We start from the raw sequence: 15,121 nt of genomic DNA on the forward strand, positions 1-15,121 counted from the left end.
AAGGGATAAATGAGCACTTTGCATGCTAAAAAGGATGTGTAGGGAATGGGAGGTTTGAGGTTGGGGCAACCTAGTCAGATACAGTGGGCTCCAAAATGACTGGCACCCCTGACTGGCAATGCACAAACACTACTTTAAAAAATATAAACAATATATTTATAGAGAGAAACTCAAAATACCAACATGTGAGAAATACAGTACTTTATTAATGTTTCAGTGGAACCCAGCAAAATCCTTTGTTGATTTAATTCAAAATCAATGTCCTCCAAATTAAGGTTTCACAGTTAATGGCACCCTTAAAGATTATTGTAAATAACATCTACCAAAATTAAACCAGGAATTAAATTCCATTTATTTAAGTTTATCTTAGTCTTAAGGTACTATATTGAGCCATTACATCACTTCCGGTTTCACTAGGATATAAAAATGAGGTAACACGCATGCAATATCCCTTTGTCATCCAACACCATGAAGAAAACAAAAGAACTGGCAGTTCAAAAGAGACAGCTGGTCGTAGACCTTCATACATCTGGTAATGGCTACAAGAAGATCCACAAACGATTGAATATACCACTGAGCTCTGTCAGGGCAATTATTTCAAAAAATGTTAAAGATATGGAACAGTTGAAAACCTCATGGTTAGAGGATGCAAATTCGTTTTGCCCCCAGGAAAGGGAGGAGGATGGTGAGAGAAGCAACAAGATCCCCAAGAATCACTGTGAAAGAATTGCAGGCCTTGGTGGCATCTTGGGGTCACCAGGTTTCAAAAAGCACCATTAGACGCTACCTCCACAACTACAGGCTCTTTGGAAGGGTTGCCAGAAGAAAGCCCTTTCTGACCCCAAGACACATACGCAAGCATTACCTACTCATTACAATGCTGTGTGTACCCTGGGGCTGCTAGCCATGCCATGTGTCTTGTATTTTAGATGGGTTCGCTGATCAACCACTCATATTCTGTAATCTAATGCGGTTTAAGTTGTTCTGGCTTCCTTTTTAAAATGCCTTTCCCTTTGTTTGATATTCAATACCAATTCCTCTGCAGGCCTACATTTTTGATAGATGATAAGTCATGATAATTACTTTATGATGCTGAGATTCTTACTGGGCAACGATTCTTTCCTTCCTCTTTCCTTCATCGCTGGCTCACTACCAAAACGAGTTCACTTTTTTGAAATCGCTAGAAACATTCCAACCTTAGTTCTACATCCTAGTGTGAAAGCTCTCATTAAGCAAGTAACAGGCTACCAGTAATACCCCTCTGGGATTGTATCCCATGAAACCATTGTTTCTGTTCCCAGCAGGTATAGCCTCTCCTAGTAGCTGTGAGGTGAGTGTGGCAATGATGTTAAGGTGGTTTGACTGGGATTATGAGATGCCAGGATTCAGATTGCATGCCAGAGGATCCGGAATGGCAATTAGTAATGCAGACACCCTGCTGTAAGCAGATCCTCCACTAAACAAATAGGCCTAGTTCTTGGTGCATGTGACAGATTATTTTTAAGTTCCATTACTTGGCTGGTGAACTCCTTGGCAGAATGAGGGTGAATAATGATAGCAAGTCTTCGCTGCAGAGTTCCTTTACTTTACCTGCTCCTAACTTCTGTTACATTCAAGAGTTCCTAACCTACATGCCCCAAACCATTTGTCCCAAACGTATAGCCCCGCTTTTCCAACACCTCCGTTAGTAAGTGGTAGACAATAATAGAGGGTTATCAGTGACTTACTAACAATCACGCCAAAGCAATAATTGCTCTAGACCTAAAATGATCCTCTCTATATAGCAACAAGGACAGTTAAGATTTAATACATTTATTGTCTGCTCATAAATGATTTAAGACCTTACCCTGGCCATATCCTGTTCCTGATGGTCTATGTATTCCTTCCCTACAGCCCCACTCAGGCCTCTCAGTCCAGGGGGGCTTTGGGACATCCTGACTTTATCCTGCTTGTGTCGCTGTAATTTCAGCCTGTTTATACAGTGCCTTCGGAAAGTATTCAGACCCCTTGACTTTTCCCACATTTTGTTATGTTACAGCCTTATTCTAAAATTGATTAAATAGTTTTTTTCCTCATCAATCTACGCACAATACCCCATAATGACAAAGCAAAAACAGTTTTTTTGCTAGTTTGTAAAGATAAAAAAAATGGAAATATCACATTTACATAAGTATTCAGACCCTTTACTCAGTACTTTGTTGAAGCATCTTTGGCAGCGATTACAGCATCGAGTATTCTTGGGTATGACGCTACAAGCCTGGCACACCTGTATTTTGGGAGTTTCTCCCATTCGTCTTTGCAGATCCTCTCAAGCTCTGTCAGGTTGGATGGGGAGCGTTGCTGCACAGCTATTTTCAGGTCTCTCCAGAGATGTTCAAGTCCGGGCTCTAGCTGAATCTCTCAAGGACATTCAGAGACTTGTCCCGAAGCTATTCCTGCACTGTCTTGGCTGTGTGCTTAGGGTTGTTGTCCTGTTGGAAGGTGAACCTTCGCCCCCAGTCCGAGATCCTGAGCGCTCTGGAGCGGGTTTTCATCAAGAATCTCTCTGTACTTTGCTCTGTTTATATTTGCCTCGATCCTGACTAGTCTCCCAGTCCCTGCTGCTGAAAAACATCCCCACAGCATGATGCTGCCACCACCATGCTTCACGGTAGGGATGGTGCCAGGTTTTAATCCAGACGTGACGATTGGCATTCAGGCCAAAGAGTTCAATCTTGGTTTCATCAGATCAGAGAATCTTGTTTCTCATGGTCTGAGAGTCTTTAGGTGCCTTTTGGCAAACTCCCTTGGAGTTTGCCAAAACATACTGTCATGTGCCTTTTACTGAAGAGTGGCTTCCGTCTGGCCACTCTACCATAAAGGCCTGATTGTTGGAGTGCTGCAAAGATGGTTGTCCTTCTGAAAGTGTCTTCCATCTCCACAGAGGAACTCTATAGCTCTGTCAGAGTGACCATCGGGTTCTTTGTCACCACCGTGACCAAGGCCCTTCTCCTCCGATTGCTCAGTTTTGCCTGGCAGCCAGCTCTAGGAAGAGTCTTGGTGGTTCCAAATATCTTCCATTTAAGAATGATGAAGGCCACTGTGCACTGTCAACTGTGGGACCTTATATAGACAGGTGTGTGCCTTTCCAAATCATGTCCAATCAATTTAATTTACCACAGGTGGACTCCAATCAAGTTGTAGAAACATATCAAGGATGATCAATGGAAACTGGATGCCCCTGAGCTCAATTTCGAGTTTCATAGCAAAGGGGCTGAATACTTATGTAAATAAGGTATTTCTGTTTTTTATTTGTAATACATTTGCAAAAATGTTGAAAAACCTGTTTTCACTTTGTCTTTATGGGGTGTTGTGTGTAGATTGCTAAGGAATTTTTTGTATTTAATCCATTTTAGAATAAGGCTGTAACGTAACAAAATGTGGAAAAAGTCAAGGGGTCTGAATACTTTCCAAAGGCACTTAACATCGTGGATCAGGACCGCAGACATTGCTGTCGTGGCAGCCATGCCATGCCATTCCCCAACCATGGCCAGTGCCAAGGCATACCCTGCTTCCCCATAAAGAGAGGAGGATGGGATGGTGTTGATGTTGGAGTGTTTCTTCGGTGTTGGATTCTAGGGGCTATATTAATCCCCTTCCTCCTACCTGGGGGGATGTCTCTGCTCTGCCAACTTTCCCCTCCACAAGATGTCTCTGCTCAAACCTGACTTACTTGACTTAGGCCTTATCCTCTGTGCCCCCTTGGGAGCATAGGACATCCATCATGGTTCTCTACCTCACTCTTTTCCCCGCTCTACCCTGCTGTATCCTATAGTATTATATAGGCTATCCTATAGTAGGTGGTCAGTCTCTCCATAGTCATGCTTCACCAAACACAGACCTATTATTCCCCTTCCGTCTCCGTGGTGCCTCCTGCCCTAACTGAGCTAACTACTCTAACTGTAGGCTAATTCAATTCCAGGTCTGGGAGATTGTCATGGGGAGGGTTATTCTGGGTTCCAGTCATTGTCACTGTTGGTGCTGGGCTGGACTGTCTAGCTCTGCCTGGTTTTGTCTTTTCCTCTGGCTGGACAGTTTTGTCTCTCTGTGCTTCTGCACACAGCGTGGCCATTCAGCAAGCTCACGCATTACATCACCTGGTCTGCACAGTCAGTCGCTGTGTGTCTAAACTGGTTCTGCCTGCTCACTGGTCACCGCCCACTGGGTGAAGATGGCGGTCCAAGGGTGCAGACATGGTGAGAGCCTTCGTCTTTCTTTTCCTGTCTTGTGTTTCCTCACCCTGCCTCCTCTCTTTTCTCTCCTCCCTCTCCCTGGACGTCTCCTCTTACAAATAGGAGGGTTTGTCTTCCCATCTTTAGGGATTACTGGAGTACAATTGATCAGCTCGAAGAGAGACGGGTTGTCATTGTTCAGTCTCTTTAACACTACCAAACAGTTAGGAGCAGAGTTATTTTTGTTGTCGATTTTGTGACTAGTCATATGTTGGTTTGTCATGATTGCCTTTTGTTGTGGTTGCCATTTCTTGTTATTATTTGAGGAGACCGTCTGTTGGTAGCATGTCATTCTGTCAGATCAGATTGTGGTAATTGCCAAGGCTCCAGACTGTCAGCAGACATACAGCCCAATGGCCTGTGACTGAAACTGAGTCGCTTTAATACACTTACTGCCTGGTTCTCACTGCTTATGGTGCTGCTGCCTGTCTCTATGTAGAAGTAGAAACGGGGTAACAGCGCCTTCCAGGCTTTGTTGTCAGTAACGTGTGCATGTGAGGGCTGCTGGTTTTTGGCGTCTCCGGCGTACATGTTGTAAATGTGTTTATCAGTAGGTTTGGTCACTTCCTCTGTGAGGTCAGAATGAGCTGCCATGTTGCTAGTGGGAGTGTGGAAGTGTAATTGCCTATGTGACATCTTCCTCTGCAAGCTAAATGGACACTTTCACACCAAGTGACATGCTTTGGACATTCTAGGGCTAGGCTGTGCATGATTACTCCCTGATATACCAGAGATAAAGATCAGGAGGAGAAGACTAAGAGAGGAAGAACAGAAGAGGACAGACAGACAGAAAAGTATGTAGATTCTGGAATAGTTTGTTAAGAAGGGAGAGTGAGACCAAAATAAAGAAAACAAGTAGTAGGGACAGGAAGCTAAGAGAGGATAAGGGTGGTCGAAGAAAAGCTGAAATACCTTCAGAAATTATCTGAATGTAACTGTCAATTTAACATCATTCTCACATGTCTACCTGGAACCTGGGGTGATGGTATGTTTCCTGATACTTCTGGATTGATTCTAGGCTAAATCAACAACCCCTTGCTCCTCATGTTGAGAGAATCTCCGCTCCTTTCAGAAATGTGAAAGACCCTCCTGTCTACTCAATAACCTGCCAGAGCTGTAGAGGCTGGTTTCCAAGGCTCCAAAGTCCAGGCAGTGGAACAAGGGCTCTAGTGTTGAGGGTGATGGTACCTTACCTCAGGTTTTAACTTACTCCAATAAGTCACATGTCTGCTTTGAAAAGGTTCATTTTAGTTCCTATACATACAGTACTGTAGCTTGTAATTCAAAACACACAAATGTGCATGAACCCACTGCCACTGCTATAATGCACACATTACCAACACATAATACCGTAAATATGATTTCTCTGTTACTATTGTCCAACTTGTTATGCTTAATATAGTACATACCATCTTCAAACCAATTTCCATAATGGTAAAATCTGCTGGCATGCAGACAACAAACACACTGTCACTTTGTGCACCTTGGCTTAAAAAAACAGTGGAGAATAAACATTTGAATTGTTAAGTGCCTTGCTCAAGGGCACATCAAAATAATTTTCACCTTGGGGATTCAAACCAGCGACCTCTCGTTTACTGGCCAACGCTCTAACCTCTAGGCCACCTCTGACTTGCCTCAATAAATCATCTGTTCTACCCTGACATTTAAAGGGTGTGTGTTTGTGGAAACGCATGGTGGAAACGCATGGTCTTGATGTGGTTTCTCTGGAACAGATAGGCTAACCAGCCTCTCTCTGATCAAGTCATATTTTGTTGCCCTAAGCTTGCTTTACTTTATATCTTACCCTTCATGATGGTGGCCACCACCAGGGTCATTGCACTGACTGTTAAATCCATCCGATCCCAGAGGATTTCCAATAACGCCTGGGTGGGCTATATCGGGTTCTGTGCATGACCTGGTGGGTATTTCTGTCCCCAGTGAGAGTGTGTATAATGTTCGGACAGGCGCTGACACACTGTTCTCATATGTTCAGAGTGGCCCTGAGTAACCTCTCCACTGTCGCCACACTTCACTACGACAGAAGTCACCACTGCAGCAGAGCAGAGGCCCACGGAGGGAATGGAAGACTGCCTCATGTAAATACCCTGACTCGGCTTAAATGCATTTGTTCTGCTTCCGATGGTTTCACCATTGTCTGTCTCTGGAATGGGGCCATTAAGAGAGAGATGTGTGCGTCTCGGTCTGATTGTGTGTTTGTCTCAGTCTGCGTGTCTGCATGTGTGCCTTTGTGTTAGTAAGTGGAAGTGAAACTGGAAACCAGCTGTAAAATCCAGCCAAAGATCATAGCAATTAACACACATTTTATCAGTGGAAGTTATTACTATTAAATTTCATTTTTATAGTATATCTGAATCTCTTCGTGGTTAAGTCATAAATAACCCTGCGTATTTGATGCAAACCTATCCTTCTATCCGTTCTGTCCGAGTGTGTGTGCATGTGCGCATACGTTTGTGTACCTCTTTTGGAATGTGATGAATCTGTAACCAAGCAGAGCAATCAGTCGACCATAGATTTGTCTCATTTAAGATCTCCAATCATATATTGAGGGGCATCCGTTGGCTGCCTGTCTGAATGAATTTAACACAGACTCTGCTGCTGGTGAGCCCACTGCACTGTCCTCCATTGTATGTGTCTGTAGTATGTCATCCATGACAAATGACATGTCTTAGAGAGATCAATAAAGGGAGATGGAGTCATGAGTTCATGCAGCCCCTGGGTATTGGGCTTAGAATATGGATTTTACCTTTTAGATGAATTGATTCCAAATAGCATTCAGGGGATCATGTCTTGCTCATGTTGGTCAGTTTGTTTGTTTGTTGTCTGTCTCTCTGGTGAGGACCCTGTATCCCCGATTTCCCTCCTGTATTCCAGTCTCTTCTTATCTGACCTCTGACCTTTCCTCTGTAGATGACTCAGGGGACGAGGAGCCCACAACCCAGTCGGACCGCAGTGAGGGGATTCAGGGCACTCTGAAGACCCTGATCAGCAAGCTTGATGACCTCGGCACGTGTAACGACCTAATCGCCAAGCATGGGGCGGCCCTGCAGCGCTCTCTGAGTGAACTCGAGGCGCTGAGAGTCCCCGTGGAGGGAGGAGAGAAGGTCAAGGGCGTCAACGAGCGAGCCACCCTCTTCCGCATCACCTCGAATGCTATGATCAATGTGAGTAGTGAGACTTAAGGGTTCTACACATCGATCCAACTAAAGCTAACCAACTATGGATGAAACGTTAGGTCGTTTATTCCCAGCTCAGACCAACCTCTACATGTTGAATAAGGACCAACTACGAGCGACTATGTCCAGCGGCAACCAACTGACGCTACACACCGGGGCAAATTCTTTCCACAACCGTCCATAGACAGTTGGGTTGGCCGTAGTTGGGTAGATGTGTAGAAGCCTTTACATGGCAATGGTTAGGCCTACTGTGTGAAGGAAGGGTGACTAGCATTCTCAGTGCTATGGTATGATAGATGTGACAGGAAGGACACAGGTCAGCATTGTGTATATTGTAGTGGTCTACTTAAGATTCTTAAATGCTCTTGCAAATGTGACGAGAAAGGGAAACACTTCTCAGGTGGTACCTCTTTCTAGCACTGACGTGTTGTTTACAGTATGCCACCCATCCAGTTACAGTATGTTAGATATGTGCAGGGGTGTTGTTAGCATCGGAACTAGCTGTTCTGTTGCTATTGTCACCGTGACCACAGAGAGTCATTTCCATTGGCCAAGTGGTATTATAGTGGACTAGAGGGCAGAGGAGAGGTCGGTACTGAAGGTGTGATACCGGATCAGGGCTGGTTGGGGAGGACAGGAATAGTCTTGCCCCAACCCCAAACCTCCCTGGACCCTCCCAGCCCAGAGACCTGAGCCCAGAGAGGAATCCCAGAGCCCCCTCTACCTCCACAAGACGGACATGCTCCTACAGGGGCCAGACGCTACACAGACAATCAGAAAAGGTTTGTGTGTCTCTTCTACTCCTCTGCTTGGCTTTGATGTGTTTGACAATAAATAGCCTTGTTTTGTCTGGGCCACAGACTGCTATTTCTGTGGTGATGGGTGTCTGACACATGGGGAATGTTCCCATAACATTGGTCACTGGCAGGTGGGATAGTGTGGCCAGGGCACATGTACTTTTGACATTTTAAACCTGGCTTGAAGCTTGAACTGATACTGTGAGTAATGATGGTGTGGGTGTGTTTGCTCAGTTGAATGGGAATCAACCAAGTAATCCACAGGAGTTCAGCCCCATTTAGAGTGTGCTAAATCTGTGTGAAGTCTGCACTTTTATCACGGATTTTGTAGTCTTCCCTCTAAAGGATGCGCTTTTTTTTCTGCACACAGTTAATTACTGTTTTAATTAATTGGAGTGGGAGCCGAAACTTACTGGACAGGCAATAAAACATGCCCTGTTGGATTTCCTATCTCTCACTGTTAGATCTGGTTAAACTGGAGACGGTGTGGGAAAAGTGCTGCTTCAGGTTGGTTTTATGTAAAGGAAGGGGGAGTAGAGAGACTAGCTATTTGGTCACAGCTCAGTTGTTTTACCCTTTTTGTTTGCATTAGCATTTGGCTTGTGATGCAGGTTGATATTTACACTTACATAATTTAGCAGACACTCTTATCCAGAGCAACTTACAGTAGTGAGTGCATACATTTTCACTTTTTCTCGTACTGGTCCCCCATGGGTATCGAACCCACAACCCTGGCATTGCAAGTGCCATGCTCCACCAACTGAGCTATACGGGACCATATGTCACCGACACTGCCCTTTTTCTTCACTAACTTGGGGGTTGGAGGTGGTTGAGCGATGTTGGTCTGACCCTGAAGAGAAGCTTTGGACACTGGTTCATTTAGGGGTGATGTAACTCCTCATGGGTTGTGTGCCAGTGGGGAGGCCTGTGCATTGGTGTGACTGCTGTGTCGGTGAGCTGGCACAAGTGTGTGTTTGAGTGCTTGCGTGCGTCCGTTTGCACAAGTTTGCAATGGGTTCCCCTTTCCATTTACTGTTATCTAGCCATATGAAACCTCGAAGGAAAGTGACACTCACCCAATCATGCTCATTCTGTAAAGTGAACCAGGACATTTAATTCAGCACTGATTTTCATCATTATTCTCTTCACTGAGTTCAGACATGATATTCCCCAACCGGCAGTTATATGCAGCAGTCTGTTTAAAAAATAGATTCAGCAGAAAAAATGTGGAAGCAAAGTCGGGTTGAAGTTGATATTTAGTTTCATAGGTGCCTGAAGAGCAGAAGGAAGTAAGTAGCTCCGTCACATGATTCACTTTCACTCTGAATAGTAAAAACAGGACACTTCATACTTGACTACTGAAGGTAAGAGGCTGTTATTTAGTTACAATAGTCTAACCCTGCTTGTCATTTGGCTGTGAATTGTAAAATCACTGAAACACTTTGAGTTTACACTTCTGGTTTTGGTGTCAGGTCATCAGCAAGTAAGTAGCCTAGTCCGAACCAGAACAGCCCGCAAAGCAGGAGACCTATTTCTGTGGCATGAGGCAGCTTGATGTACAAGAACACCCCGTGGACAGGACGTGGGACTCGGGCTCGTTGCTTGTCAGTTAGGCTAACGTGCAGCTCTCTGATTCATTCATGTGATAGGCTATACTGTTTAGATCTAAACTCGTAACATGTTGATTGGTTGCGTGCACAATGCAGCATTTCAAATTAAACACCCTGTATATTCAGATATATTTTTACCAAAGCACCATGAAGGTTAATGGTCTCATAGTTCTACATCTCTATTCTAAATGGTGGTGGGTTGGTGTGAAATATTCTATTATTTTGAGCTACAGGCTCAGTGGGGGGGATATATAGAACTCTGTCATGCCCCTGTTCCCTCTGTCTGAGGCCGATATGTCCTATCTGTGCAGCCCACTGATCTGAGAGGACACAGATTATCTGTGCTCTGTGACACGCGTGGCCCTCAGCTACACACCACAGCCAGAACGATGGCCAAGTGGTTTCAGCTATCCAATGGCCTGTGGCACCGGGACCAAAGAGGTTTTTAGTGGGTGAATGCTGAACAGGATGCTGCACTGACTGCATAACAATGTGCTCATAGTATCAGAGCTCTCAGTGGTTGTGTAGATTTGAGGACAAGGAAGTCCATGGATGGATATACAGTATAGACAGGTTTGTCAGGGTATACTGTTTAGGCTAGTTGTTTGACCATTCACCCTGATACTTACTTGGGGAAAGAGTGGTAGCCTGCAGGACTGACGGGTTTCTACTTTCTCCACGGTTTTCTTACCACAGTGTGTGTCCCGTTGACCTCCCAAAACATTCTGTGGTCAGACATGATGTAGTTGGGGAAAATGCTGACACATTCTACTTGTATGTTTTGATCTATAGTAAGATCCTTGTTTCGCCAATAATGCCAAGACCACAGTCGTAACTCAGAAGACCTTTTATGACTTGCCCTGAGTTCACTTTCTTTTATCCAAGGGTTTTGCCTGTGGATAAACATTCCTTCTCTGATTCTTTAGTGTGGAAACTCAGAGCCTGCCCCTAAGACATGATTTAATATGCACACAGTAGCTGACACTTATGAGAGAGGCGAAGAGATATAAGTCATTCTCAAGATGTTGATGATCGTGCTAACAGTGGTCTAAATACTGACAGTAGTCATGTTTAGGACACATTTTATGATAAAACAAACATCAGCTTAATTGGAAAACTGATTTCCTTCCACCAGTCAAGAAAGGACCTGGTAGCCCTAAACAATTACAAATCCACAAGATAAATATCCTTGTGTGCATATTTGACTCTTTCATGATTACATACCTCTCTCTACTCCTCATCTTCTGTCTGACATCCAGTGTTTGATGTGTGTCTGTGTGCTATGTTGTGTTTGGGATGATTAGGCGTGTCGGGACTTCCTGGACCTAGCGGAGACCCACAGCAGGAGATGGCAGCGAGCGCTGCAGTATGAGAGAGAGCAGCGTATTCACCTGGAGGAGACCATAGAGCAGCTAGCCAAGCAGCACAACAGTCTGGAGAGAGCCTGGAGAGAGGCCCCCACACTGTCCGCCAACACGCCCAGCGCCCCCACCACAGAGAAGGGTAAGGCACACAGTCGGCCCCTTAGTATTGCCCCTTAGTTCTTAGACTAACAAGACTCTGTTCATTTAGAGAAATAGACCATCTTGGGGAAATTGTAAGCCATGTCAGATGGTTTTGAATTATACTGTCTCTGTAATTAGACTGGAAGATACATTTCTCATGAGAGTAGTATTCAAATGGACACAATCACTCCTCACCTTTCCTTTGTGATAACCATTCTAGCGTAAAAGAGTAAGCCGTGTATCACACAGGAATGGATATATTATATTTTGTCAATCTGAGGTTGTATTGAAGTTGGAGTTTTTGCTTCCCTTCTCGTCTGGAATCAAGTTCAGTTCTTAGTTAGCCTACAGGGACGTTACCTATTAAAGACTAATGTTCTTTATTCATCTCCATGAGCATTTGATTAGCTACCCAACCTTCCTTTCCCCTCCACAAATCATGTGACTACTGCTGCACCAGTATAGAGCAGGGTGTGTGTTACATATTGCTTTACTGTGTGTGTGTTTGTGTGTGTGTGTTCTCTCTCTCAGTAGGGAGTGAGAGGCTGCAGAAAGGGGAGGCGAGTGATGAAGATGAGGATACAGAATACTTTGACGCCATGGAGGACTCCCCTGCCTTTATCACAGTGACCGCCACTGAGAACACACAGCACAGGTCAGTCTCACCTTATGGCCTGTACAGTACACTCAATGGCTGGCCTCCGTCTGCTTTTCACATCCACCTCAATGGATCATGGCAGTTTAGTTTGGTATTAGTTGAGTATAAGACGGATTCGGTGTGAATAGACTGTGATAAATACAAAGACTGGATGTCTTGATTGTGCCTGTTGATAGATTCTGGAGTGTTTACACCAGAACATCTGTCGAGCCACACGGTACACCTCATATTGCCTGTGTATGACTCATTCCTTTCATCAGCAGCCCAATAAAACTTCAGAACCTCTTTCCCTCTCTGTGCTCATAATCTAATACACACACACACACACACACACACACACACACACACACACACACACACACACACAGACACACAATGACTCATACCTGTTGTACGGTGGCAGTGTTGTCTGTCTGCAAGCATCCTTCCTGTCTGTTTTTAATGAGTGTCTGTCTGTCTTTACTGGACTGGCTCTGGCATTATTAACAGCTCAAGATGTTGTTGTCTCTATGATAAAAGACAGCTCATTCCCCTCACTGCTCCTCTACTAGGGGATAAACCACGGCCCGGCCACTTCTCTGTTTTGGATTTATTCTTTCATCTCCAAAATACTTTTGGCTTTTTATGTGGCTTAGTTGAAGAATTAGGGTAGTTGTTTTTTGCTGCCCTATTTTACCACAACACCTGTTGAGACAGTATTTACACATATTCCTTTCCCTGTGAGGAGAATTTTCTGCTGCTCCTCTCCAATCAGAGACACATCTATCCACCTCTAACACAACAGCTCAGAGACACATCTATCCTCCTCTAACACAACAGCTCAGAGACACATCTATCCTCCTCTAACACAACAGCTCAGAGACACATCTATCCTCCTCTAACACAACAGCTCAGAGACACATCTATCCTCCTCTAACACAACAGCTCAGAGACACATCTATCCTCCTCTAACACAACAGCTCAGAGACACATCTATCCACCTCTAACACAACAGCTCAGAGACACATCTATCCACCTCTAACACAACAGCTCAGAGACACATCTATCCACCTCTAACACAACAGCTCAGAAACACATCCGATGTTACACACAGCCATGTGCTGAATAGAGCCATCCATCTATGTCTAGCTGCCTGCGCCCGTCTGTTTCCGTTATTATGTGTGTGTGTCTCTGTGTGTGTTATTGTTAAGATGCTGTTTCTCCCTCTTCTAGGCATTCTCAGAGTAACCTGAGTGGAGCGAGTGGAGGCCAGACCAATGACTGGAACCAGGAAAATGTGAGTGTCTCTTTCCTCCAAACAGTTCTCAGTAATAATCCACATGCATGTCCACATCTAGGCTTTATACTATTCACCTTTGTCACTGTGTGTGAAGCTCTTTGAGTTATTTTTAACCTGTCTCCAATTGCTGTTTTCTAGCATCCTGTTAAGGAAAATAGCATATCACATCACAAACTTGGGCATGTTTTGTTGCATTCTCAAACACACACACACACACACACACACACACACACACACACACACACACACACACACACACACACACACACACACACACACACACACACACACACACACACACACACACACACACACACACACACACACACACACAGAGTGTACAGTCATATATTAACGCTGCAGGAGCACATTGAGGAGCTGAGCGATCTGCTCATAATCTATCAGTCACTCACTCACTCACTCTCACACACACACACACACACACACACACACGCGCGCGCTTTGACCGCACACAGGAACACACATACACTCACAAGCTCTCTCTCTCTCGCCATCATTTCTCTTGATCTTAATTACCAGTCAGACATCTGTTTTCCCAATTCTGTCTCTCTCATTCTCCTCTTTTATTCCGTCTCTTCCTCCCTCTCGTTCTCTCTTTCTCTGTCACTCTACTTCCAGATGGGGACTCACTGAGTCCCTGACAAGCTAAGATCTACAAAGTTAGAGATCTACTGTCACGGATCCCTCCGGAACGTTCATTATGCACACCTGTCCCCTATTCCCACTGATTAGCACTTGTATAAGTGTGCCCTTTGGTTTCCATTGGGCTGTCCATTATTGTTACAATGTCCGTTAGTGCGTGTGAGTACCTGTGCTGTGTGTTTTGGGCTTTCGTGCCCTTGTGGATTGTGCAGATGATTACAGGTGTCGTCCCGTGTGTTAATCATTGTGCGCGTGTGTATTTATTCGAGGTACTCCTTGCTCTTTTGTTTTGGTTTCAACCCTGTGTTTTTGTATAGTGTTTGTTTGGTCTTCATGTCCTTTCACGGCACGACGTAATTTGGGGTATAATAAAAAAAACTATGACACATTCCTGCGCCTGTCTCCCGAATCATATATACCAACGTGACATCTACACTGACAGTGACAGACGTTTCTCTCTCTCTCACTCCTTCCCCATCTCTCTCTCTCTCTCTCCCTCCCCATCTGTCTCTCTCTCTCTCTCTCTCTCTCTCAGGTGTATCCTAGCTGTAATGATTCAGGGAAGGAAATGCAGCCCCTCAGAAGGAGGAGGAGCCACATCCCAGACAAACCCAATTACTCCCTCAACCTGTGGAGCATCATGAAGAACTGCATCGGCAAGGAGCTCTCCAAGATCCCCATGCCTGTGAGTGTGTGTCATGCTCGTGTCCATGTAGTAGAATGAGCCTGTGTGAGTGCATGAGAGGTGGGGAGAGCAGGCATCCCAACAGGCTGCTATTTGGGACTCATCCGAAATGTGCTAGTCAATGAGAAAACTCTTGTAACCACTGCTGTCTGTCTGTCTTTCTCTCTGTCCGCCTGTCTGTCTACAGGTGAACTTCAACGAGCCTCTGTCCATGCTGCAGCGGCTGACAGAGGACCTGGAGTACCATGAGCTGCTGGACAAGGCGGCGCGCTGCGAGAGCTCCCTGGAGCAGCTGTGTCTGGTGGCAGCCTTCTCTGTGTCCTCCTACTCCACCACCATCCACCGCACGGCCAAGCCCTTCAACCCCCTGCTGGGGGAGACCTACGAGCTAGACCGTCTGGAGGACTTCGGATACCGCTCGCTGTGTGAGCAGGTACACACAGAGACGGAGATAAATTA

The 15,121-nt window shown here is 45.1% G+C and overlaps 1 protein-coding gene across 2 annotated transcripts in view; it reads left to right on the forward strand.

Annotated features, from left to right (window-relative positions):
• LOC115164447 (oxysterol-binding protein 2) overlaps positions 1-15,121 on the forward strand; it is a 74,799-nt gene that overhangs the window by 47,880 nt on the left and 11,798 nt on the right. For both annotated transcript variants that reach the window (XM_029716926.1, XM_029716928.1), the window contains 6 exons: positions 7,200-7,453; positions 11,177-11,375; positions 11,909-12,032; positions 13,248-13,311; positions 14,513-14,662; positions 14,850-15,095. In XM_029716926.1, coding sequence (XP_029572786.1) covers positions 7,200-7,453; positions 11,177-11,375; positions 11,909-12,032; positions 13,248-13,311; positions 14,513-14,662; positions 14,850-15,095 — 1,037 coding nt within the window. The remainder of the gene's footprint in view (positions 1-7,199; positions 7,454-11,176; positions 11,376-11,908; positions 12,033-13,247; positions 13,312-14,512; positions 14,663-14,849; positions 15,096-15,121) is intronic.

Source organism: Salmo trutta, chromosome 27, assembly GCF_901001165.1.
Source record: "Salmo trutta chromosome 27, fSalTru1.1, whole genome shotgun sequence".
In the NCBI taxonomy this organism is placed as follows: domain Eukaryota; kingdom Metazoa; phylum Chordata; class Actinopteri; order Salmoniformes; family Salmonidae; genus Salmo; species Salmo trutta.